General features: G+C 40.9%; 1 protein-coding gene across 2 annotated transcripts in view; it reads left to right on the forward strand.

Annotated features, from left to right (window-relative positions):
* Positions 1-10,286, forward strand: part of PLB1 (phospholipase B1) — an 86,848-nt gene extending 76,562 nt beyond the window's left edge. The window contains exons 51-58 of one of the 2 annotated variants that reach the window (XM_015623396.1): positions 346-426; positions 1,438-1,503; positions 2,061-2,155; positions 3,325-3,406; positions 4,731-4,835; positions 5,906-6,001; positions 9,423-9,497; positions 9,983-10,286. In XM_015623396.1, coding sequence (XP_015478882.1) covers positions 346-426; positions 1,438-1,503; positions 2,061-2,155; positions 3,325-3,406; positions 4,731-4,835; positions 5,906-6,001; positions 9,423-9,497; positions 9,983-10,204 — 822 coding nt within the window. In that variant the 3' untranslated portion in view covers positions 10,205-10,286. The remainder of the gene's footprint in view (positions 1-345; positions 427-1,437; positions 1,504-2,060; positions 2,156-3,324; positions 3,407-4,730; positions 4,836-5,905; positions 6,002-9,422; positions 9,498-9,982) is intronic. The other variant, XM_033512558.1, reaches the window with a different exon arrangement.
* Positions 10,287-23,912: the final 13,626 nt, after the last annotated feature.

The following is a 23,912-nucleotide window of genomic DNA, read 5'->3' on the forward strand; positions in this document are numbered from 1 at the left end:
GCAGTATGCAGCCATGGCTGGCATATATCTCCTGTCCATCCCTATTTTGAAGCTGACATTCATTTAGGGATGCTTGCTGCCACAGACACATTTCCATGCTTGGTTACCCTGAGAGAGCTTCTCTGGTGAAGGGAATTTCCTTACAGAAGGCAAGGTGAATTGCAGTAGACTAGCAAACAGATCAGATTTTCCCCCTGGAGAGATGCTTTTCTTTTGCCAGTTTAACTCAGCATATCTCCTTTGTTCTGCCCTACTCTCTGTGCCCTATTTAGCACCTTTTGTGAATGTTTCCTCTGCATGCCTAAGCAATGGATGCTGCAATCTGTTTATTTTATGTTCCACTAGAAAATTAACTTCAAGGAAGACTGGAAGCTGATTACCATTCTTGTTGGAGGCAGCGACCTATGCCAGTACTGCTTGGACAAGGTTTGTATCTCTGAATTAGGCATGCTCATCCAGGCATTTGGCATTCCAGGCATAACCAGCCCTGGAAACATAGCCTTTCTCTCTCTCAGGGAGCCAAAATTCTTCTTTGTTTAAAAAGCACTTTAGAAGTCCTGCCCCTTTCATCTGTATTGTATCAGAAACAAGTGCACAGCTTTTAATACAGGGGCTCAGCAGCTATGGTGAAGTTCATTATTTAAGTACTAGGAGCCTGCTCATACTGAACAAAACACAAAGATTAAGCTGAAGAGCTCTCTCTGCTTAACTGGACAATGTAATAATGTAACACAGTGTGGTGTCTCAGGCATGTTAGGGGACACAAGTAAAGTCTTCTGGAAAACATCTTCACACAACAATTACTGATGACATCCAATTCTTGCTTCAGAATGACACACGAAATAATATCATCTGTTTATAGTGAAAAACATTTCTTTTCTTTAGCTGTCAGTGGTCATCCCCTCTGAAACTCTTCATGTGTCACAGACTGGGGGGTCTATACCCCTGCTTGTTGACATGACCAGGCACTGTTCTCTGTTTTGCTCTTCAATCTGCTGCCTGCAGCCTTTGTCTCCACAGCTACACCTCTATAACTACAGTCAGAAAGTTGTTTTGCTTATGGGCTTTGTGGGGTCTGACTACCTTCATATCGGTTTCTCCAGATGCGCACTTTGAAAAAAAAGATATTGTTCTGTTCATAAGGCAAACCAGTCTGATCTGGGTCCCATAAAAGATAACCCAAAATCCAAAAATATGATTAACATAGTCATTATCAGGGAAAGGCTCTGCCGAGATACTTCAGGATTTTCTACAAAGATTAGAGGAAGGTATTAATGGCATAAAAACACAAGCACTATATAACCTCTGTACATGCGCCAGTAAACTTCTTGATCTAGAAATATACCTGCTAACAAAAGAAAAAAGGACCATTTTCTCACAGATCACCTTGTTGGTTCCTGAAAAAGGCTGACTCAATTTTTTTTTTTTTTTAAACAGGAAACCTATTCTGTGCAAAAGTATGTAAAGCACCTTCAGGACACTCTGGATATTTTCTATAAGGAGGTAAGTTTTTAAGGTACCCTGGCAAGCTATGTTCCTGGAAAGTACACTGATGTTTTTCTCACCTCTGATAGACTGTCAGTGATTATGTTTCATACAAGGTCATCTTTCAAATAGCTGGACTCAGACTGTTCTTCAGTGCTGCATTTTAATGACTGTACTGGCTAATACCCTGAGAATGAGAGCTGCAGCTTCAGAGAAAATGTGTGTTGGACAATGTTTATGTTGTGGACTAAACATACCATGACTGTACAGACAGTTTTCATGGCTAAACCAACCAGGAACAGTTTAATTTACCCTAGAGCAAATGGAAATGTCCCAGGGTGTGAAGCAGTATTTTGGCTAGTTTGTATTAGCTGCTGGAATTTTTTTGGCTGACATCCACTGTATGTCTCCCTCTACCTTCTTTAATGCATCATCCTTTCACATGCCATTGGCTGCAGCCAGTGCAGTTTGCACTGACTTCCTGACCTGCAGATGGCACTTCTTTCTCTTTGTAGTGATATCATGTTCTGTTATTTGTAACACGTCTTTATGTCTGGTTATTATAATTTTCACAGCTCCCAAGAGTCTTTATCAACATGGTGGAGATGCTAGAGTTCTCTGGACTGCGTCAAATCACAGCAAGCTCTTCAGAGTGTGCTTTGACAGCAAAGTAAGTGAGCAAAACAGCTCTTTGCCTATAAAGTGATATTTTTTGGGCTCAGTCTCAATTCCTAAAGGAGGACATCTACACTGAGCTTTCCAAGCTACTTGCAGTGCTGCCTTTAACTGATGCACTAGTTCCCACCAATTTTCTATTACTTCTTACAACACTTCTGCTAAAAAGCATACACCTGTAGACAGCAGAGTTCTCACTTCTCAGCTGTAAGACAGCATAACACAGCACAAGTCAACATATGATTTCTGTACTGCTGAACTTCAAAGGCTTGTTTTGCCCAGCCATCTGCTGGTCAGCAGCAAAGGCTCACATCCCTTCTTCCTCTCTTTGTATCCAGTGCTGCATTACCTGTGGTGCAGGCTGTGCTGCATACAGTAGAGCACAACCAGGAGCTGCTCCTAACATCTAATGAAGGAGACCAAAATCTTAACTGAAAGAAGGTTGAGAGACTTGTTTTAGAAGGCAGCAGTCTTTAAAGGCATCAGAATGGATGAAAAGGTCTTTGGTCTTACAGAGAAAGCTGTAACAAAGACCAGTAGTTGGAAGGTGATGCCAAATGAATTGACATTAAGTTAGGCACAGATTTTTAAAAATACAAGTGATTAACTACAGGAACACACTGGAAGGGAAAATAATGAATTGATAATCTTGCTCAATATCTTTATATTCATTCCCGGCACATTCTTAGAAGATTAATTTCAGTGAAGCAGAAGTTACTACCTCTTGTTAAGAAGGTAACATAATAAAATAGAGTGGTGCAAGGACTCAGACCACATGAAAAATTTGTCTTTTCTAACTTTAAACTCCCAGATGTCTGAAACTCTGCTGTAAGCCCATTTGTGGATTGGGTTTTCTTGTTATTCCAATACATGTGATTTCCTGCTAATATGTGGCATATTAAACACTTTTTTGTGTTTGACTCAAGAGTTGTGGATCCTGCAGCTCTCTCTGCCTATGGCAGGCGTTCTTTTGAAAAGTAAGTCACTAGGGATTTTTATTTTCTGAAGTACCTGTCCATTCCTAGGCCACCAAGGTGGCTCTCCCTTCTGCATGTGAGCTTTGAGCACCTATCCTGAGCTTCTTGAAGCAGATGCACAGGGCTGAAGAACTGTGAAGAGACTATTCTAAACTGGCTTTTAATTCTAGTATTTCTTTCATTGAAGGAAAGTTTGCCCGTGTTTCTTAAACCCAGAGGAAAATTCTTCTGAATTACAAGAAATTAAGAGAGTTAACAGAGATTTTCAGGTAATGCATTGATTCTGTAACTGGTCATCTTTACTTTTCTCTCTTTATATTGCTTCCCTCACTGCCCTTCCTGTCATGCATATCCTTGGCAGTACATAGAGAGATAACTGGAAAACAACTTGGCTACAGCCTAATCAAAACCCTACCCAGCTAACCAGTTAGTAGCAGTGCAAGATTTTCCACATTACTTTATGATTTAACCTCAGTTCTGAGCTGGATGCAGATGAAAACCAGTTCTGTTTCCAGCTGCTGTTTTAACAATCCGAAAGGATTTAGTAATGATGGCTTTGTTGATACGTATTTGTCTGTTATGAGTCCAGTGAGTAGCTCACATGAATTAACATGTCACTGCATGAGTGACAAATGACCTTGCATCAGCTGTTTTGTGGTTATTCTTAGGAGAGGAAATTAACTAAACCAAGCAAGGGCCAGCTTGCTATCTGAGAGCAACTTTTCATAGCCTCAGGCTCAAGATTCAATCAAAATTAACAGGGCCTATAAATAGCTATTGAAGCAGAAGCTTTTTCCATCAATGTTCTTATGAATACAGGAATCACTGTATCAGCTCACATTATGTTCTCCATTCTGGCTCTGGCAATGGCTGTTGTCCAGTGAATCTGACAAAGGTCAAGAAATTCACCCTGGGTAATTATTGTATAAGCCTGTTAGAGGGATTATTTTCCTTAATTAAGGAAGAGGGATTAGGAATGTTTTGAGATATGAACCAGGAGCAATAGCATTTATACCCATAAGATGGCAAGTTACAAGGAGATAGGGTTTTTTATTTGTATGAATGTCTGTGACCATAATGTTTGAAAGTGGCAGGTAATTTTTCAGTGTTTAAGTATTATTTTAATTCAAGCTCACCTTTCTGAAAAATCAAGTGTGCTTCAGCCTCAAGCTGGAGTTTTGGACTTGATTGTCACTTCTAAACTTGCCTTGTTCCTTTTTTTATATTTTTTTCACAATTTTCTGCAAGTTTTAATCTCACTGCGATTGTGCAGTTTTGGTTTCTGTAAGGTTTGAACTGCTTTTTTTTCTGTTTGTTTTTTTTTTTTTAATTAAGCAACTTTTTAAAAATAATCCAGCTTCTGCGCATTTTCTTCATGAAAAGTTGTTCATGAACCCTTGAACATTTGTTATTGAACAAATTATTGTCTTAACCATTTTATTTACTGCTTTATAACATTTAGCTGGATTTACACTAATGATTTACAGCTTCCTACACTGAAAGATGTGTAATCTGCATGCTTCTGATAGCTGACAAACGTTAGATGAGCCTTGCTAGTAACCCTTCTGTTTTCACTAATTACACTACATGCAGGCTGAAGCCTTGCATCTGATCAGCAGCAGTCGGTACGAACAACGGGAGGACTTTGCTGTTGTCATCCAGCCATTTTTCCGGACCACCTTGATGCCCGTAGATAGTGTGAGTCCTGTTTTGCTTTCCCATTATGAAAGGGCCGTCTTGATTTCTCTTAAGCCAATAAGTTCCATGCCACAAGGACTGTGTTTTCTTCTCTTTGCACAGTCTAGTGGCACAGTGTGGAATCTGTGGTAAGAATGAGAGAGGAGAGAGGACAGGAGGTCTCACAAGAATGGAAGAAGATTCACAGTTCTTCCTGTGAATCAAAATGGCTTTAGAAAACATTTCTAGTGTGCACCATAAACTAGGCACCCTCTGACTTCCTCTATACTGCATGTTGCTTCCCTTGTTGAGGAGGTTGGTTAGCATTCACCACAGTTTCCCAATTTAGGTTTAGATTTCTTCAAATGGAGACCAGCACTTGAATCTCTGACTCATCCAAGCATAGAAACAGGAAGCAGCCTTTGTAACTAAACACTGATTTTTTCTCCAGCCTTAGCATTATATATGCTCTGTAGTTAAGGATACAAATATCCAGCATGAATCCTTGTCAAAAAAAAACAGTTTTGCATAGTATGGAGCCCTTTTTCGTGCCATCCCCATTTATATTTCTGCCAGCTTACCAGGTTGACCAATGGTCACCATGCAGGTAGTGAGGAGGCAAATTCCCCCCAAGAGAGACATTTGCCACAGCTGGATAAGCCCACCTTTTTTTTTTTTTTTTTGTTATCTGAAATTCATCAGAAATTTCATCACTTGAAAGGTTGTAAGTCTGAGTCACACAAGTTTAAAAAGCAATAATAAGCACTTTCCTATGAGTTCTATACAAAATGGAATGTTGAGTCAAGGCAGGGTCCATGTAACACCTTTGACTGTTGGTTTAATGATAAGTTTATTTTTGTTATGAAAATTTCTGTGTGAAATTGAGCAGGCTGCATTACACAGAAAGTCTCAAAGTGAGGTAATCAGTTCATAGTTAGGAGCACCTAAGTTTGTTTCCAGTATGAAAACATGAGCATATTGCATTTAGGAAGATACCAAAATTGTGAAGTACAAGTACAGTACACTATTATTATATGTCAGATGTCAAAGATTGAAATTTGCTGAGAAATAAATTTTTGCTTTTATTGCAGACCGGCAAGCCAGATATGAGTTTTTTTTCTGCAGACTGCTTTCATTTCAGTGTAAGAGGCTATGCTGAGATGGCAATGGCTCTCTGGAATAATATGGTAAGGGGTTACAACTTAGATCCCTATGTGTTTGTAGTAGTAGTATCATCTACAAAAGATCATGAGAAAGATATCTGAAACAAAAGAGTAAGCAAGACATAAAACTGATATCCTAACAAGGTTGCTCAGCTCTGAGGTTCTTGTCACTCTCCACTGCTTAGGAATGTAATCCAAAGGGATCATATTGCATGAAACAGTGCAAGTTTTTGCTCATTCAAAATGAGAAGTCCCGAGAGTTTTAATGTAATGAAAACTTCCTTTCTGATTTGGTAAATAACTTGCATTAAAACAAAAAGTCAGCCTAGTTAAACATTCAGTTCTGTAGGATTGCTGAAAATGTCTGTTCAATGAGCTTGCCCTTCTTCAGTGAATTCTGTTATATTTATTAGGAAAACATATATGTGACTGAATTTTTGCTGCCATTAGTAGTGTGGACATGTTGTACCACCCACTCTTGTATTTGAGGCAGTTTTAGTAGAGTCAGTAAAACTCATGGAAGGCTGAAATCAAAGTTATGACGATTGTAATCACATTCCATCTGTCATTTTGGGGGAAATGATAGCTTTTGAATAGTGTTGGAAGAAGGCGTCAGAGGCACATGCTAGACTTGATAACTCCAAGGTCACAATTGCTTTCAGAAATGTTTCTCCACATTGGAAGGAAGACTGGCATTTTTATGCTGCAGCAATATTTCCTCCCCCTGTCTTGTAAACATCAGTAGCCAAATACATTGTGCTAGCAGAAATCCTGCATCCTGGTTTGTACAAGAAACAAGCTAAATGGAGGGGAATTTCTTTTCTGTATAAGTAAAAGTTCGAGCAAGATAAGAAACTTACAGGATACCCCAGGATGAGCTTGAAAATAAGGACTGGAAAATGCAGAGCAGGAATATGTGTGGCTGCCCAGTATATGAGCTGTAGGTCCAGGATTATAGAATGTAAAATGCAAGCACATGCTCGGAGTAATTGATTTGTGCATGCACAGCAAATCTGCCTGTTTTCCATCAGGCTTCCCTGTCTGGGACTCCAGATGACAGCAGGCTGGTAGGCTTCACTCTGATTCATAGCTTAAACAGGGCTAATGGTGGGCCAGAAACCCCAGGCAAATGTAGAAAAATTCAAATAGAGCAGGGCTAAGGCTTTAAAGAAAAAAAAGAGACAGTACCTGGGCATACAGTGGTCTTATATTGGGCTGCCATGTGGTATTGGCCATTACTCATTCCTGAATCGCCTTCAGTCTTTTTTCCTATGCCACCAGAGGTTTTTGTTGTGTCCAGACTGTCACTCATTTCATACACATATAAGGATATTGAAACAAAGCTTTCTACTGGGGTGGCAGGAATCGGGTTCTTACTGAAGCAAAGCACAGCTATTCCCTTGCATAGAGATCTGTTGGTTTATGCCAACTGCAGATATTACTGTTTACTATTTAAATCTAGTTCTTGTAACACATCCCTGCTTTTCCCTTGCAGTCCTTGTACGGTAAGGCTGTGCAAGCTTACTGTAAGGCTGTATTGTTTCCCTGTTCCCTGAAAAGCTTGGCAGGCTGCAGGCTTATGGCCAAATGACACGGATTCTTGTCAGTGCACAAAAAGGGCCAGACTGTGCCTGGCCACTGTGTGGGTATGCAGGGATTGGGATGATTTACAGAGTCTGTCCCTCATCATAATGTTCTTCGCCCTTTTGGCTTTGTGCAAAACAAAGTGTGCTTCTGCTCTCTGAAGTCAGAAGACTCTGTAGTCTTAAGTGGGCCCCAAAGCCACCTTGTCAAGTCTTTGGCCGAGGTGACACAAACCAAACACATGGACAGTGTTTGGTTTGTGTTCTTCCTCCATGCTTGCCACATGCTCTTAAAGGAGCATGTGGTTTCTTCCAGGACTTGTCCCCTGTGTTCATGGACTTGAGGATACTGTCATCTTCAAAGCTCAGAAGCTAATGCTTCTGAGGAACAGATTGCATTGAGATGAAGTAAGCATGGGTGGTTACAGAATTTTGCATTTTATCATCTTTTGTCTGGGCTCTGTGCCAGAATCCTTACCAAGTGCCCTGGCGTGAGAAGAATTACAATTATTTACAAATAACCAGTTGCACCGCAGGCAGAGTGCTGTGAGATATGAGCCACACATCATACAAATAGCAGAGCTGTTCCTTTAAGGTGCAATAAAACTACCAAATTCAGTCTTCACTGCATTATCTGGTGGGTGAGCCAAGTGGTTAAGAGTCATAAAAGAGTCCATCAGGATCCTACAATTATCACCAAAACTTGGCATCCTGTTTTGCTTCTCATCTTCACTTGTTAGCTTTCTTCTCTTCCCTAGTTATATTTTCTGTGGTTCATATATTTTTATTTTTCAGTCTCTGCTAGCTTCTTTCTGTTTTTTTTAATTTATTAAAAATGAACTAGAGAGAGAAAGTATTCTCAGTGTTTCTGTATCAGAATCTTACAGATAAAATTTGTTTATTCCACGTTGTGTTGGTCTTGTTGCTGTATTGTTTCACTTCAGCACGCAGCTGAGACTTTAATCCCTTGAGGACAGTAAATGCCTGTATGAACAATAGCAGAAGCAAACCCATCCTCTGTGCTGTATTCTCAGAAGTGCTGGATGACAACTTTGCAGTTCTCTATGGACCAATCTTGAAGCCATTACTTCAAGCATGTCCATACAACAGTTGTAAACACTTCAGTTAACATGACTAAGCAAGCCTCTGCTCATTAGCTTAACTATGACAACCAGTGGTATGTGCACTCCTAGCCAAGCACAACTGCCTGCTGTTAGCCTGGGCATATTTTATGTTGGGTTGGAAAGGGTGAGCCTATGGTCAGCTACTGCAACTTAGCTGACAACTGATAATATAAAAGGCTCTGTTTATCTTGCTTCTTGCAAGATTGTGAACCCAGCCTCAGCTAGAATTCCCAGGGAATTTCTTGTATGAGTGAAGACTCCAAAGGCTGTCATCGTCCCATCCTCTCTCTGTAACTGTCATTTCTGAAGTAACTCCCATCACTATGATACCCAGGAATCTCTCTTTAAGTAATGTGCTAAGTAATATGTCTAACATCTGTCATGTGGGTTTTTCCTTTGTAGTTGTACACTGCCATTTGAGACGAGTGCATGGCAGAACTGGGTGTAATAGAGAACCACTTTAGCTTTAGCTGAATGTTTAAAATACATTGTATTCAGAGCAATGGAAAATGAAGAAACACTTATCCTATTCCTTGCTTCTGAGCCAGTACATCAGATTCTCAACATCTTCAGTTCACAAGTGTTAAAATGTTTGCAAACCTTCCTCTGCTTCTTCTACCACACTTCTTTGTTACTGCAAGCAGCAAAAGATTAGATAAGAAGTTGTAACTGTCCGAATCAAGAAGGTCTGAGAAGAAAAATATTCATCACATTTAACATTGCTTTTCTCTTCTTCAGCTGGAGCCAGTTGGTGAAAAGCAGACTTACAACAACTTTACCCACGACAGATCAAAACTCAGGTGTCCAAACCCTGTAAGTAAAGGTCAAGGTGCTCTCTCCATTAATTATGTCTATTTTTTCTCCTTTCTTCACACTGGAAGAGCTCTTTAAAAGACTATCTTTGTGAAGGTTTCAAATAGCTAAAATATACTCCCGCTTCATTAGAGACAGGGAAATCTACTTAAGATTTAAGACAAAAGGCTTTATCTTCACTTCAGTGGAAAGCTTTTCCCTAAAGCTAGTTCTAGTGAGTCTATATATTTCCATTTGCTTGTTTGCAGCTAGCTAATTAGGAAGTGATGCCACCACTCCTGATTCTGAGGTGGTTTTTTTTTTGCATTCTTGGAATTTTCAGGCAATAGAGCAGGAGAGTGTTTGGGCTAAGATAGAGAGAAGTCAAAACAAATTGATTGTCTAAAAATCTACCATTCCTTTCTGAGAAGGGGCAGTGGCATAATGTTGGGATACTGCCTGTTGAGTGGTTTGTGGTCAATAAAGCCTTTGCTCTCCCCTTGTAGGAGAAACCTTTTCTTTCCACACGAAGAAATAGTGGATTTGGAAATTCAGATCTCAACTTGGGGAAAACAGAATCTTCAGTCCCCTATTGGGCTGTACTTGTGACTGCAGTAGCTGGGGTCCTGGTGGGCTCTTTACTTGGCTGGGCTGTATCACGAAGAAGAATGAAGAAATACCAACATAAGGCTGTCACAGAAAACAACATTAAGACAACCCCTCTGTAACACAAGTGGAACAACATCTTTCTCTGATGAGACTGCTCTCTGTGTGACACAGTAGCAGAATAAAAAACCTGTTGGATATGAATGAAGCTTCTTGGTTGCCCAGGGATTTTTGGGCCAAATAACATTGATCAGTAATGTATTTTAGAACTATCGTCTGCTGACCATTCAGGTGGAGGATGAAGTTCAAAGTATTCTGTGGTTTCACACCAGCTGGCAGCTAAGTACAACACACCTGCTCACTCAGTCCCCCTCAGTGGGATGAGGAAGAGAACTGGAAAAAGTTAAAACCCATGGATCAAGATAGGAACAGTTTTAATAACTGAAATAAAGTGTAATAATAATAATTCTAATGAAATGGGAAGTAACAAAAAGAAGAGAGGAATAAAACTCAAGAAAAACAAGTGTTGCACACTACAATTGCTCATTGTCTTCTGACTGATGCCCCGCATGTCCTTGAGCAGCAATCAGCCCCTCCTGAACTTCTTTCCCCAGTCTCTATAGTAAGCATGATGTTCTATGGCATGGAATATCCCTTTGGCCAGCTTAGGTCAGCTACCCTGGCCTCCTTCATTCCCAGCTTCTTTTTCTGGCAGGGCACGGGAAACTGGAAAATCCTGCGTTTAGAGTAAGCACACTTAGCAACAACTAAAATATTTGTTTGTTATCAATATTATTCTCATACTAAATCCTAAAGACAACACTGAACCAGCTATTATGAAAAATATTAATTCTATCCCAGCTGAAACCAGGACAAAGTGTTAAAAGTTTTTTCATTCTAGGGTCCAATTCTCTGTTTCATGAATATTACTCAGAATCTCTATTGCACAAAGCAAGAACACTCATTCATGCAGCTTGAGTTCTTAATTGTGCATCTGTCCTTTTCTTATAAACCTCTATCTAAAATGTTAGAGACAAGTCTGTGATTGCAACCTGGTGTTCCCCAATAGTAAGGTGTGAGATCAACAGCAGCTTTGATTTCACATGTTATATTCCAGCAAGCCATTGCATTGCAGGTGCTAAGGTGATTCTACATGGGCAAGTACAATGCCATGGAAACATCTTTAAGCTGGTTTCTGAACAACTTGGATCCACATGGTATCCCTGGTGCAGCGCTGGGCAGCACAAATAGAATAACGCCGCATTGCCTTGAACTCCAGGCTCTTTCCATCTGGGATTGGGTGTGGAGCTAGGCTGTATCTGCCACTTCTCCTCCAGGGCTAAATAGCCCAGAGACAGTCCTGTATTCTGTCCTCCCCTGTATTGGTTCCAGAGTGAGTCTTCTTGTGATGAGTTTCTTCACTAGCATCTAGTAAGGGGGTCTAAACAAAAATGCAGTACCTGCAAGCTAGCTTGGCTTAACCCTTCCCATAGGACTTGTGTTGTGTTCAGGTCTCCCAGGCTGGAGACTCCCCAGCTATTATCCATAGAAGAGCTTGCAAAGTTGTTTTTCCGGTTTTGTTTTGTTTTTAAAATTCTGATCAGGAGTTCAGAGATCATCCTTTTTGGAAACTAGGCTTTCTTTGTTTTAAACCTTCAGGCCAATTCATATTATCTATTCATATAAAAGGTTCTTCACAAGATATGCATGATCTTGTTTCCCAATATCTTTCTTATTTCCTATGTTAAATACTTTACTGTTTAATTTCATTGAAGCCAAAGTGAGGTTTGCACTGATACTGTGTGATGTGTACTACATTTCCACTCCAGAAACGCAAATGAGTAGAAAATTATAATGTTCCCAGAATAAAGTGTTCTGGTTTCCTAAATTTATTATTATGCATACAGAAGGTATTCAGACTCCTCATTTTTCCACTTCACTTCTGTCAGTGTCCTTGCTAAGGTAAAAAGAGGTGGGCAGAGTACAACTTACATAGTCAGGTTTCAGGGGCTGTAAGTGCATTCACCTTTTCTTTGATCTGCTCTCAAAGGTAGGGCTATTAACAGTAGTACTTTTATTTACCTGCATCTTATCCACAGATGTGTGTCTGTGAGCTCTACATGCAGCACAAGCTGGGGATATATTTAGAATACAGTTACATCTTGTTCCAGTGCAGCAAAGGCTTTTCTTCCTGTCCCTGTCTTCACTGTGGGTCATTAAGTATCTACTTGATATTTATTTAGCTTGGGAAATGGAAGCAAACACAACCTCTAACCAAGAGACAAGATTTCAGTGTATTCCATAGCACCTACACTTCAGACACATTAGGAAAAATACAAGCCTCATATGTGAGGAAGCTGAGCCAATATCCAAAGGCTGCTATCTCCTCTCACCCCTTAATGTTGTTCTTGTGAGTTGTTTTCCCTACTGGGAACTTTGATAGCCACTGCTCATACACATTTTGGTTTGGGAAGAAGTAAAAAGATAATAGTTCTCTACAGAACCTTTCATCAGTACTAGGCATTTCAAAGGAAACTCAAGAACAGTAGTTCAGTACTGATTTACCTTTCCAAATCATATGTGTGTGCAGGAAGTGGGGTGGAAGTCATGGAGCATGAGTTAGAGTTTAAAAATGTTGCAGTCTCTCACATCAGGTTTTTCCTGCCTAGAGATGGGTGCAATTGCTTCTTGGGTTTCATGTTTGTGCCCCCTGCTAGGATAACTAAACATCCCCCTTTCTCACTAAGGAAGCTTAATTTTATTCTGAGCTTCTAAAACCTAAATTATAAGAAGTGCAGCCAGTTGGGAAGTGAAAAGAAAGATGGCTCTTAGCTCATTCACTATCCTGAAGGACACCATTTTACCCAAGGATTTTGCTTTGGCCAGTGATGGTCTTGCCCACTGTTGGAATCTGAAATAAAAGCCTCTCCGAGTCCCTCAGAGAGAAAAAATAATTAAAATACATTAAACCACATAGATATGAAGTAAGAATGTAGGTTTTCAGTAAATAAAAATATATCTTAAGTGCTTTAAGAGACTGTGCTAGCTAGTTAAAAGCCCTAGTTTAAAGTTCAGTGATAGTACCTTTTACAGATTTAACTTAGTTCCAGTCATAATGAAAGCATAGTAAGAACATAGCTTACATTTTTAGATAGAACAGATAGAACTATATATGTAAACAGATAATACTCTATACATAGGATTTAGGTAAGGACTGACACTGCTTTTGCATGTCAGAATTAAGCTTAGATTGGTGTAGAAAGAATGTTTTAGAACTGTGTTTTTAGCTGATTAGATGATTTATCAATTTAGTCCCTTGTATTAAGAACATACACACATGAAGAACAGCAGCACCATCATCATCACCTGAAGAACTACTGCAACTGCTTCTGCTGCTGCTGCCCAGACCACCAGGACTTTATGCCAAAAGCTTTTAGCACAGACCTTAATTCTGTGAACTCTTTACCTTCAAGACTGATGCATTCATACAATAAACATCTTTATAGCAATCAACAACTACTCTTGTTTCCTTGAGACACGGAGACCCTCATGAACAACTTGATAGCCCACCACTGAAAAGCACCTTTTCTGTGTGTTTTTCTAACACCCTGAGAAAACAGGCTTTATGAATGCTTCCTCTGGAGAAGAGCAACAGCTCAGCCCACGTGAGCAGTCGCTATCCAAAGGACCTCTGTGGATACTGGCCAACAGCTCAGGTTGTCAAGAAGGACATTGGGAGTAAATATTACACTGTTCCCTTGTCTTGAGAAATAATCTGTTCTTCAAACAAGGAAGAGATGAAGCCTGACAAGTGTTGGCAAACATTTGCCTGCAGCTTCAGCAATTCTGGAGTTGAAATTCTGGCCTTCTTTATTACTGCTGATGGGCCTTCCTCTTATCGTGATACAGTGTTTGTATTCTGCTTTGTAAGGTCTAGAGTCAGTCTGCCCCAAAATCCAGTTTAGGTGTTCAGTGAACTTAGGGAACAGAGAGAAACTTCAGAAAAAACATCTGCAGAGAATTTTGTGTGGCTTTGGAGATTACTAAATGTTTCCTCCCACCACCTTTTAAGTGGTGAGATGTGCTAATGACAAATGATGTAATTTTAACAGCTAGGCAGTATGTGATAGTCTGGGATATCTAGGCAGGAGTTTTGTTATTTTGGAGGATATTTTGCTAAAATGTTGAGGTTAAACAACCCCACCTAAAGAAAGGAAAAGCTCTGGATTTTTATAGCTCATCATTTTTGTGATTTACGCTCCCTGGAATATTGAAAGTATTTGCTATTGGAGTACCATAGGTTTGCAATGCTTGCTCTTCTCCCCCCACAAACCCCCCTTTTCTTTTTAGAAGGAAGGTATCTGAGATTTTGGGACCAGCAGGAAAAAAAACACTTATCAAAATGCATGGATATAAAGTAGTTCCTATATTACTTAAATAGAATAAATTTTCTGGGTATCATAGATCTTTGAGCACAACAGGGAAGGATGCTCCTGTGAATTATTGTGTTAAAACTAATTCTGTTCCAAATACCCAGAGTCCAGGAGTCTGTATCAAAAAAGGAGGTGGTGGAAGAAGGAAAAACTGGCACATTTTAACTTAGCACATGCTGAGTATCTTCCAATTAAGTGTCCTTGCCACCACTTGATTTTGGTGGATATCAGATGTTTCTCTGTCTTTCTGAGAATGGTAGATTTCTCATACTCATTTTGAAAATTGTTAACTTTAGATACTTTTGGTGACCATTCTAGCAAAAAGTTGTTCTGGTTTTGACCATTGGAGAGAACAGTACCCCAAGGGAAAAGACAGAAAAAGCACAGGACTTAAGCAGTTTTAGAAAATAAATCCTATTAAACACAGATGAGCTTATTTAAGGGATGGTTGGAACTAGTCACTGGCTACAGGAAGTTTCTTTATGTCTTTTCATTTCTGTGATACATGAAATTGTCACCCATGATGAAGTCATAACTACATTAAGTTAGCTGAGAAAACATCCTTTGCTGAACTGTATGGGTTTTCCCTAATTGCAGGCCTTCGGCAGGATTTGTAAAATTTGGGTATGAAAATATGCTAATGTTCTCTGTTGGATGACACATGGGATCCATGAATGTGTTTATGGTAGTTAGGGTGCTTGTAGCTTCCAGGCCTTCTGCTTCCCTATAAGAAGGATTTAATAGTCCCTTTGGACTAGTGGTGCTGCAGGGACATGGTTCCATGAGAGGCAGTCAGGAATTCCTGCCACTGATCCATAGGCTGACCCTAGAGTGAGTTATTTTAGCTGGAGAAACCAGCTGCTTCCAGACATCTAAGAGTGCTTTCTCATTGGTGTAAAATTATTATGGCTGTGAAGAAAAGGGGCATGATATATTTAAAGTATCTTTATTTTAACCTCAAAGATTTTTATAAAAATTCTTTTTGGTGTTAAAAACTAGCCATGGAGGAAAGCCTTTTAGATATCCTTTGTATTGCTTAGGTGATGGAAAGCACCACCTGAGGGTCCCATTAGGCTTAGGTAGTGATAGGAGAGAATCCCTAAAGTGAAACAGCAGCCAAGGTTGCTCAACAGTGGTTCAATTCAACAAAGGCAGGGGAACTGGGCCTTGTGTAAGGGCTTCACAGTGTGTAGATGTGGCAGAAGATACTTTCTGTGTTCTTGCCCTGGTTAAAGGCACAGGAATTGTCTGGTTCAGCAGCTTTCTACCCATGGGGGATTTACCTGGACTTGCCAGGTTGCCTGCAGGTAATCTCTGAATCAGCTTTCAGATCAAAGTAAAACACAGGAGTCAGGAGTAAGTGGGGAGGACACAGCTGGGATGACAAAAATCAAGGGTGCATCTTTTGAAAGTTTCCAGGTTGTCTCTTTCCTTAGCTCTCTCAGCAACTATCTAATATAATGTCAGCATAGACTTTGGAACCCTCAGAAACCTTGCCTGTCTGCAAGTACAGCCTCTAGGGCCTGGATTGCAGCAGCGACTAAACATTCCACAGCAAAACTGAGTGACTGCATTAATCATATCATGTCCATGAGTATTTATCCCAGACCCTCTGGGGATCAGAGGTGCTGACATACCCAGGCTGTGCTTCCTAGACAGCCTCAGGTGGACAAATAGTGAGATTCTGGCAAGAAAAATAACACCTGTGGGAAAGCGCAAAAGCAGAACTTCAGGTATCTAAATGCTTTTAAAGCCAAAAACCAGAGTTTGGCATGTACTCTGAGGAAATGGCATGTCACTCTGTGGAACATCGTTAACGGGATTAGACATATGTATTGCATCACTGTGTCATCTACGTAAGCTTCTTGTGCATCTTAGCTGAAAATGTCACAAATACCACTTAGCCTTTGACATAACATTTATCTATCACATACTTGTTTTTGTGGCTTGAACTGACCTTTCCCTGCTGCTGCTCCTACTGCAGTAGTCAATCTCTTCACCCTTTCCCCTATCTGAGACATTCTTTTGTCACAGCTGCCAGCAATCTCTGGTACAAAGTAAGCAAATAAGCCAGCCGGACAATTAGGACATTCCCTTCACTGTTACTTATTCAAAAGCAAAAAACTTATTGTCTTTGTAGAAGCATTATCTAGAGAATTTTACAAATACTTATGATTGGTGTGTCCTAACATTCCTGTGAGATAGCCTTACTACCCCCCCCAACTAAAGATGATGAAATTTATGTGCTGAGAGGTGAGATGATGTTCTTCAGGCTATGTGATGAGTCAGTGACTGAGCAGATTAAACCCAGCAGTCTTTGCTCCACAGACACAGCGCACTTGTGTAACCACTGCACAACTTATCACTCCATCACTAACATGGAGAGACTGGTGGCTGTGCCAGTTTTACGCCTATTTTTTGCCTTAGATTGAATGCAAATATGGCACAATATTGGCAGTTTGTTCCAGCGGGGAGAGAGGGGTGAGGAGCAGCAAACTCCACTGAGAATCAGGTCCTCATGCTCAATCATCCCCGGATGCTCCATTTACACACAGAGATACCGGGCAGCGCTGCAGTGGAAGCTGGGGCCATGAGTATTGTGGGGTGGAGAATGGAGACAGGGAAATTCACTGCCCTCCCATCGTGCTCACACTTTCATTCCCACATCCAAGGTGCAAGACTGCAGGTTGCACCAAGTGCTGAAGGGATCCTTGCACATCAAGTAGAGTAGGAAGAGTCAGGAATTTTAGGGATCCAGTCTCAGATCTGTTTACATGGTGATGGTATGTCCTTTAGAACAGAAAATGTGAATCATACTGAGAAGAAATTAGGTTGATGAAATGGAGATTTTTTTCCTTGTGCTGTTGGTCTGTCTTTCATTTTTCACTTGACAAAGGAAAAATTATGGGGAAAAGTGGATCTAAAGTTAAAGTTTTAATTTCAGAATGTTATTTCATAGGCTGTTTAGTTTCAGAATATTCAGCAATGCAGGGGACCTATTTTTCAGCTGAAAGCATTTAAAAATATTACTGTTTTGAAACCTTCTGATTTTTTTATATTGCCATTCTGACTTTTGAATGGGAACTAACACTAAATCACCAGCATGTCTGAGGAGAAAGAAAAGTTCTTTTGAATAGTTCCAGTAAATGCAAAGCTGTTAATTCAGTATTTAAGAGACAGCTTCACTGCCAAGCTAACTCTTATATTCATCAAAATGAATATTCTCTGTACCAAGAAACTTTGCTAGCTATGAGAATGACCACAGACCAAAACCACTGTTGTGCACAATCATCATCTCTGCTGCCTGACAGTACCAGTGTGTAGCTCTAAAACCAAATTATCAGTAGCCATCTTTGGCAAGAAACCCTGCGGTGTAACTGTTGGAGGAGTTGCAGCATGTATGTGACCATAGTGATTGGGTAAGGCTTTCCCACTGACTCAAACAGCAGCTCAGAAATAAAAAAAAAAGAAGTTATGGAAAGAGGGAGCTTGTGGCACTCCCTGCGCTGCTCTGACCCTGGGAAGGGAAATCTGCTTCAACAGGAAGCCTAGTACTGGCTGTGCTTATCCTCGCCCCCAACCATGGAATTGGGGAACTGCTCCTGGGTTTCTTCCCACCAGACCATATTTAGCAGAAACATGTAGCTTACTTGTGTAGCTTTTTTGAGTTTTTAAATTTCATAACTTTATATAAAGCAGTTGTGAGTTGGGGTGAATCTTCTTGATGGGAAACAGGGTTGTGCCTGCAAGTTATCAAACTCTAAGAAGATGTTATTTAACCATGTGCTCTCCTTTGGTCTTCCTTTGAGCTGCCCCAGCTGACTGTTTGCTATGACAATCTAATTATGACTTAGTTTGGCCAGAACACCAGCTGCCTTTGGTTTCTTTTATCTCACTGAACTGGGCAAGCAGAAGCTAGATATTTCAGTGCCTGCTCCCTGTGTGAAACTGAAGGAATTCAGCAGTGTATTAGAAAGGCATCAGCTTCTCCTTTTCCCTCTTTTTTTTTTTTCCTTCCCACTGGAGCTCATCCAGATGGAGCACAAACAAGGAAAGGATAAATGCAAAGTGCTCTGCCACCCTGAAAGCATGCGCTGATGTCAGCTCTCATGAACTGGCACTTTAATCATCACATTGGGAATGTTTCTCTCTCCCTCTGCAGCCTCCCCTTGGATTTCTCAGTGCACCAACATTAGCATTTATGGCAAGGAAGATTTATTTTCTTTGGTGGTTAAAAGAGTAGTAAATTCAGAATGTTTTCACAAGCTGCCAAACAGAGACCTCTGGAGACCCAAAATGCTGTAGGCTCAGTCTAGGTGCATCAAGGGCAGCAAAAGGGCAAGCTTCTTCCTGGATGTATTTCCACTTGCATTAACAGCTAAGCTGAAAAGCAGGGGGCTAGTTCACCAGCATACACAGAGAAGCTGTCACCAAGTCAAACTGCACAAAATACCCTCAGGGAGGAAAAAAAGTATGGGGTACAAGATGCAAGGGACAAATCAGCCTCCAAATGTTTGTGGGTTTTTTTTTGATGTATATAAGCAAAATTCTTTAGAATTAAACACGGAAAGTTAGCATTTTCAGACTCATTTTCTGTTCCTGTGTCAGGCCTCAAAGAAGCACCTTGCTCTCTCCCTCTGCCCCAGTCTTCCTGAGAGGACAACGTGTCATTGGACTTTGACCCCATCTCAGAAGAGCCAGGAATGATGAATTCACTGAAGTGTGTGAGGAGCATTTTAAGCCTGCTGAGGAAGAGCTCTGTGGAAGTGCCTTGCATTTGTTATCTTTCTGCTGGGATTGAGCGTAGTGTACTCCTCTGCATTTATCACTGCCTAGTTGTATTTTCTGTATTTGCTCCATGTCCTTCACACATGAGGGAGCATGTGTGAAGCAGGAGTAGGATGCAGCCATCCTTTCTTGGCTGTTTGCCATAGGGGAGCCCAGAGATTAAATTCTCTCCCCCCCCCCCCCCAACATAGTGGCTATCACAACACAGAAATTCAAGGCAATTCTCAGCATAGCAATTCACTGAGGATTTTGTCATTACGGTGTGGGGAGGTTACCTCACCCTGTGCACTCAGAGATGTGCTGGGGTGGAGGGGAAAACAATGACAGATATTAATGATACTAGCAGACTACTGCCAATACAGATGCAGTCAGCTGGTCTCATCAGCTGCTTTCATTGGGCTGCCTGCTTTACAATAACGTGGTTTCTTAATTACAGCCTTCACACTGTCCTGTATGGTCCTGCATTGTTACATGGGGTCGTTGGTTGGAGACAGGAATGACGCAAACTGTCAGAGATCCATGTGACAACAGCCACAGTTTATTATGAAAGTTTGCTTATATAGGGGGTTTAGAACTCCTGGGTTCAGACAACTGATTGCTCTGGGTCTTAACCACCCCACCTCCTTCACCAGTGATGCATCTGCTTTCTGCATTGAACATGATTGGCTGAGGTCTCTGCTTGGGTTTGAATCTAACCCATCCCTGCCACATCTGGGGACTTGTTTTACTTTTTGGCTGGTTGAGTCTGGGGGTCCGATACAGCCAAATTTATTTGGCAGCTACAGCTAGCTGCAGCTGTGACACTGCATCATCAGGTGCTGCTGCTGCTGCTTCCTTTGCATTTGCTGGAGCTCTCTGCAGCACAGCACTGTCTCAGCATTAAGGCCCCACTGCCCCATGTAATTAAAGAAGGATTAAAGATGGATTTGTGGCAGATTAAAGAAGATTTGTGGCAGCTACACTCTTACTTTGGTACCTCTTGCATTTTGTGGATCTTGTTTCTCACAAGGCCCAAGGTGACTAAAGGCTTGCAGATATTTAAAATACACATATACAGATATATATGAATATATATCCAAGCTAGTAATGCATTTCCCAGGTGTCCAAAAACTTCTGTAGTGCTATGTAAGAAATATATGAAAGAGGTAGGAAGCAAGTAAGGATTGTCATGAAAGCTAGGATCCACTTTTAGTCTTTATCCTAGCTCCATCTCTCACACAGACCGAAAAAGCCACATGAAAACTACAGCCATTCCTTCCTACCAACCACACTGCCACTGTATTTTAGCCTCTGATCTTTAAAAACAGATACCCACTCTTAGTTGCCTTCCCCTCAAGAAAATCAAATTTTCTCCAGCTGAGCAGCTAGCACTATCGGCACAACTCAGACCATCACACAGCATGAGCTGTCTGCTAGAAAACCCTGAGAGTTTGGGGCAGTTTAATAATTAGTTTGATGCGCTTTTTTATTTACTTTTTCGGTTTAGAGTGCTTGGTTAATGCTTTCTAAACTTTCAAGGCTAGAAACATTTTTTACTTTAAATGGGAGTAGGAATTTTCATGTAATTGAAGAGTTGCAGGAGCAAAAGCTATAGGAAATTGCATCAAATATTGTGAAATTCATGATATAATCATCATGACATTCCTGACATCAGTTCATAATTTGACTTGCTAATACTGGAACCCAGGTTTTGTGTTCCTGGTCTCTCTCAACCTTCTGCTTGCTGGCCAATTTAAAAGGCAATGTTGCTCAATATGACCACTCTGCCCCTAATCTTATATTTTCATATTGTCTACTGCTCTCTAGAAGGCATTTGATGGTACAGCTCTTCCTGCAGTTCTTTTAGCATAGGTTCACCTGGGTCCCACCAGCCTTTTGCAGATCTCTCATAGCAGCCCCCCTGGAGTGAAATAAACTACATTTATCAACCTCATTTTTTGTCATTATGAATACATTATAAGTACATTTTTCCCCATATAATGTGATATAATTTTTCAGCACACCTTGTTGAGTATTGCTATACTGACTAGAATTGGACAGAAAAACAATAGTCAATTGAAGCTATTGCAGGCCAGTAAAAAAAAACTCCACAGGTCCACAGAAATTCATGTTTTGCAAAATTTGGGTGATAGTAAGTGTCTTGCTTTCACTTTTGGGGACTTTATAGAATAAATTTCCTTCTTCCATATTGTGATGGTTTTAAACCAATAACTAAGAAAATTACTTATTTCTTGCTGTGAGAAATGGATTAGAACAAGAGCAAAACAGGCATGAAACTTAAAAGGAATAAAGAACGTTTATTGACAAACTACAATAATAAGAACACCAGAATAAACTTCCAGAAAAACCTTTTCATCCCCTATCTACCCACTATTCCCTTGTTCACATGATAACAGAGACAAAAACTTTGGAACTTTGGTGGTTAAAACAGTCCTAATTCTTGCTACAGTCTTTTCACCAGTCTTTGTAGAGAAACAGAAGTTTCTTCCTGTTAATTTATGGAGTTTCTCACAAGAAAACTATTTTTGTTATAGCTTTCCATTGCCCTAATGTTAGCTGCCCAAAGCTGCTGTTATCAGAGCCCACTCATCCCATTTTCACATCACTTTGAGGTGTGTTTGGGCCATAAGTCTAGGGATAGCATTTATAAGGATGAGTATTCAAAGGCAAAAAAGTCTTCATCTGTTTCTGTGAGCTTCACTAGAAAACAGTTTTCTCATTGCCTCTCAAGGCTTCAAATCTCCCAGCACTTCACTATACCACAATTACTCTACTTTTTACTCAAATTTACACTTTGAACACTTTATTCCTCCCTACATACTTATCATAAATTAAAGGAGTTCTTTTCAGGACTTCATTGTCCATCTCCATAGTTTTAACAGAAAGATATTTCAGCTAAATTAAAGCATCTTCTTAATTCTCTACCTTTTCTGAAGCTTCTTTTCTTTCCTGTCACTGCTAGTTTATAAAGTCTCTTTTCATGTTGATCACTCTCTTTTTTTCCTCTCTGGATAAAAGATTAATCCGCAAGTCTCATCTGGGTAATGAAAGAGTTAAAATCTTGCCCAGGCTGTTGTAGGTAGTTCTGTGGCCTCGGCCCGGTGCAGGAACTGGAGCCGTCTGCAATAGAGAGTTCCTCATGGCTGCTCTGGAGCGTGTAGCCGCCGCCCCAGCCCGCTGCAGGTCCAGAGTCTCTCTCTCCTTCTTCACTCAGCAGTTTCTAGTGAATTTAGTTACAGCAAAAACCCTGCAGCCGAGCCAGAGATCGGCTCGGCCTGGCCCGGCCCGAGCCTGGGGAAAACCCCCCGCAGGGCCCGCATCTCCCAGCCGGGAGATGCGGCAGGCCCAGCCCTGTCCCCGCCCGGCCGCATGGCCTGGGCAGGGAACGGGAGGCCGGAGCTCCACCACCCTTCACAGTCAGGAAACAAAGGGAACCAAGAGAGCTCTGGTTTTACACTTTAAGGTAGGGTTCACAAGTTGATCCCACTTTTCAATGGCCTAAACTGCTGTCAATTCTCAGCAATGACCGATAATTGGTCAGGAGAAAAGACTCCAGGCAGTTCCCAGAAACTTCAACTTCCTTAAAGGTAAAGTAACTCCATGGCACATATAAACTGTTTGTTTTCATAATGACATAAAAACTCTATAGGCAGACTCTAAAAAAAACTGTTTCTCCATTTTGGTCATTTCTAAACAATTATTTCCCAGGGGGTTGCAACATTCAGATTTATTACAATATGAAGAGAAAATGCCTTTCCAACTCAACATGCACACAAGACAGGTCTTATCCTCTAATAAGCTCTCTTGGTAGCAGATACTCTTGATTAACTGGAAGCATTCTGCTCAGAGATGATAGCAGCAGAAGTAGAGTGCAACAGTACCTTTCTGATGAGTGCAGAATAACTGATGCAATTGAGATCATAGGATATTTGGGCTGGATGGGATCTTTGAATGTCATCTAGTCCAACTGCCTTGCAATGATCAGAAACATCTTCATCCAGATCAGGCTGTTCAGAGCCCTGTCCAGCCCAACCTTGGATGTGTCCAGGGGTGTGGCATCTACCATTTCTCTAGGCAGCTGGCTCTAGTGTTTAATCACCCTCATCATAAAAGAGGATTTTGCAGTGTTAGGATTCTCCCTCAATATCCAAGCTGTTTAGATCAAAGGCTGCCAAAATTTGGGTGGCTAGCACCCAAAGCAGCTTCTGCTGCAGTGCTGAGCCCTTGCCACTTTCATGGGGTTTGTGGCACCCTTTGGGACACAGACCATGGTTAAGGAGCTCAGGCAGATTCTTGTTTGATTTTTCTGCAGTATTAAGTAACCTCAGAAACACTTAATGACTTCAAAGCCAGCTGTCACTGTATAAACAGTTATTTAAAATACTGTGTCCTGAAATACCCACGTTTTGATCTAGGCAAATAGTCAGATACTATTGTTGTGCAACACCATATAATCAAGGGAACTACCCGTCAGGTGACAGCCATGGTGCCTCCTGGATTCACATGGATCTAAACAGTCATCACTAGAAAGCAGTGGAGAACTGACTGTCAGCACTTCTACCCTTAGTGACTCCTGCTGGGTAGCTGGGTCCTCCAGGATTCTCTCATG

This window comes from Parus major, chromosome 3, assembly GCF_001522545.3.
Source record: "Parus major isolate Abel chromosome 3, Parus_major1.1, whole genome shotgun sequence".
Classification (NCBI taxonomy): Eukaryota; Metazoa; Chordata; class Aves; order Passeriformes; family Paridae; genus Parus; species Parus major.